Source organism: Theobroma cacao, chromosome 9, assembly GCF_000208745.1.
Source record: "Theobroma cacao cultivar B97-61/B2 chromosome 9, Criollo_cocoa_genome_V2, whole genome shotgun sequence".
Lineage (NCBI taxonomy): Eukaryota > Viridiplantae > Streptophyta > Magnoliopsida > Malvales > Malvaceae > Theobroma > Theobroma cacao.
The window spans coordinates 15212887-15214949 of record NC_030858.1 but is presented as its reverse complement, the minus strand read 5'-3'; the positions used below and the strand labels follow the sequence as shown (position 1 = coordinate 15214949).

At 39.7% G+C, this 2063-nt stretch overlaps 1 protein-coding gene across 1 annotated transcript; it reads right to left on the bottom strand.

Moving 5' to 3' along the window:
- Positions 346 to 1055, bottom strand: LOC18589362. Its single transcript, XM_018126833.1, has 2 exons — positions 891 to 1055; positions 346 to 804 (listed from the first exon to the last, which is right to left on the bottom strand). Exons 1-2 carry the CDS (start codon positions 999 to 1001, stop codon positions 346 to 348), a joined length of 570 nt encoding a protein of 189 aa, XP_017982322.1. The 5' UTR covers positions 1002 to 1055.

The following is a 2063-nucleotide window of genomic DNA, read 5'->3' as shown; positions in this document are numbered from 1 at the left end:
TGTGTATCAAATTAAATATATTGTATATAGAAAAGGAAAAAAATTCTTGGTATCAAATTAATTGTGTATAGGCAAAAAAATTAATTGTGTATCAAATAATTGTACAAAGTATATTGTGTATACAGAAAGAATTATATCTGTTTACAATGAATTGTATATAGTAAATTGTGTATACAAAAAATATGTATAAAATGAATTGTATAAAAAAATTTATGTGTACCAAAAAAATTATACAAACAAGGGCCTATAAGTTCAGGGTTCGCTCTCACAACTGTTGGAAAAAATTTCCAGAGCATATTACCGAAGCATTTTTGCAATCATATTCTGCTTAATTTCGATATTTTTTTATTGCAAAATATGCTCGATGTACTCTATCATGAACATACCGCAGCTGACACTATCATTCTGTCGATGCACTTTAGCTTTTGGTAAATGAATATCCAATGGCATCGGCGTCAAATCCCGTCTTTTTCGACGTATGTTGTTGAAATAACTGTCTTGGTAGCAGATGAATGGCATCATTGTTGTCAAGGGTGTCATCTGACCAGCATGAACTCCGTTATCCTTAGCATCTGAAGTTATTGTTGAGTCCACGACCTTGATCGTCCACCTCACCAAGTTGATCTTCGCAACCACCCAATGCCCACCAACGTTGCAAGGCGCGAGGATGAAATCAACATCTTCCCATTTTTTGGTGTACATTGGCCTTTCACCCTCCACATAGCCCCGCAACTCATCTGGAATTTGCATTTTGGCTCGGGCATCTTTTGTTGGAAATTCGGTGTGTAGCATACGGATGGTGTCCTATGAAACATGTAAACATTAGCTTACACTTCATGCAATCAAAAACTTAGTATTTATAGAATTGAACAATTTTCAAATAAACTTACGAAGAATATCGTGTCAACCATGCATGCACGGGTAGTGTACAGCTTCGACTTCGGCCCTGTCATTCGCTTGCAGAGTAGGCTGAGGCATGCGTCGATATGTTCACTTGTCATTTCCTCATTGGGATCCTCTAAGGTTATGAAAAAGTCAGCCCCTTAATCCCCTAAGATGCCAACGTTACGCCTGCATATGTAACATAATTAATTTCATAAGTCTTGGTGGATAACTATTTCATTAAAAATAATATTCGTAATTTTATTTACGAGCTTACCTCGCGGACTCCTTTTTCTTGAAAGCTTCGTAGTCTTCTACGATTGTATCCCTCACATCTCGACGGGTCACTAAGAGGTCGACGAATGGGCTTGCCATGTATTTGCTCGCCATTTTCAGCAGTGCTCGCTCAATTGGGTCTGAAATTTCTGCTGCACCATGATGGACAGCAGATGACTCTGGTGACGATGACCATATCTCAGCTGCTTCAAGAGTGCTCTCATAATAAAGAACGATAGCTCCTACTGCTGCGTCGACGAATGCATCGGCCGAAGGAAAATGCTCTCTTTCAGCATCATCTGACTGAAGGGTGACATCCACTGCCACAGCTTCTTCGACGACGTCATCTACATGAGTTACGTGCTCTCCATCAGCACCAAAAACGTCATCGCCAATGTCAACACCAGGTTCATGATGATGTCCATCATCAGCATCATCGTGCTCCAGACCAGCACCGTGAGATGGACCGCCCTACAAAATTGGAAAAACCGTTAGTTAGCTCATAAAATACCACAACCCATAAACAGTAAAATGTTGTGACACGTAGTGCATACCAAGTAAAATGTTGTCACACGCAATGTAAAACAAGTAAAATGTCGTGACACGCCATGCATAACAAGATAAACTTGGTGACACGCCAAGGATAATGAGGAAAATGTTGTGACACGCCATGCATAACAAGATAAACTTGGTGACACACCAAGGATAACGAGGAAAATGTTGTGACACGCCATGCAAAATAATTAAAATGTTGTGACACGCCATGCATAACAAGATAAACTTGGTGACACGCCAAGGATAACAAGCAAAATATTCTGACACGCCATGCATATCAAAATCAAACGTTGTGACACACCATGAATAACAAGTAAAATATTGTGACACACTAAAGCTGACACGGCAAC

Excerpts from the sequence above, each read along its gene's own strand:
- LOC18589362 (XM_018126833.1), bottom strand. The coding sequence starts at position 1,001 with ATGACAAGTGAACATATCGACGCATGCCTCAGCCTACTCTGCAAGCGA. Across the intron at positions 805-890 it reads TGGTTGACACGATATTCTTC|GACACCATCCGTATGCTACA; the intron begins GTAAGTTTATTT and ends CATGTTTCATAG.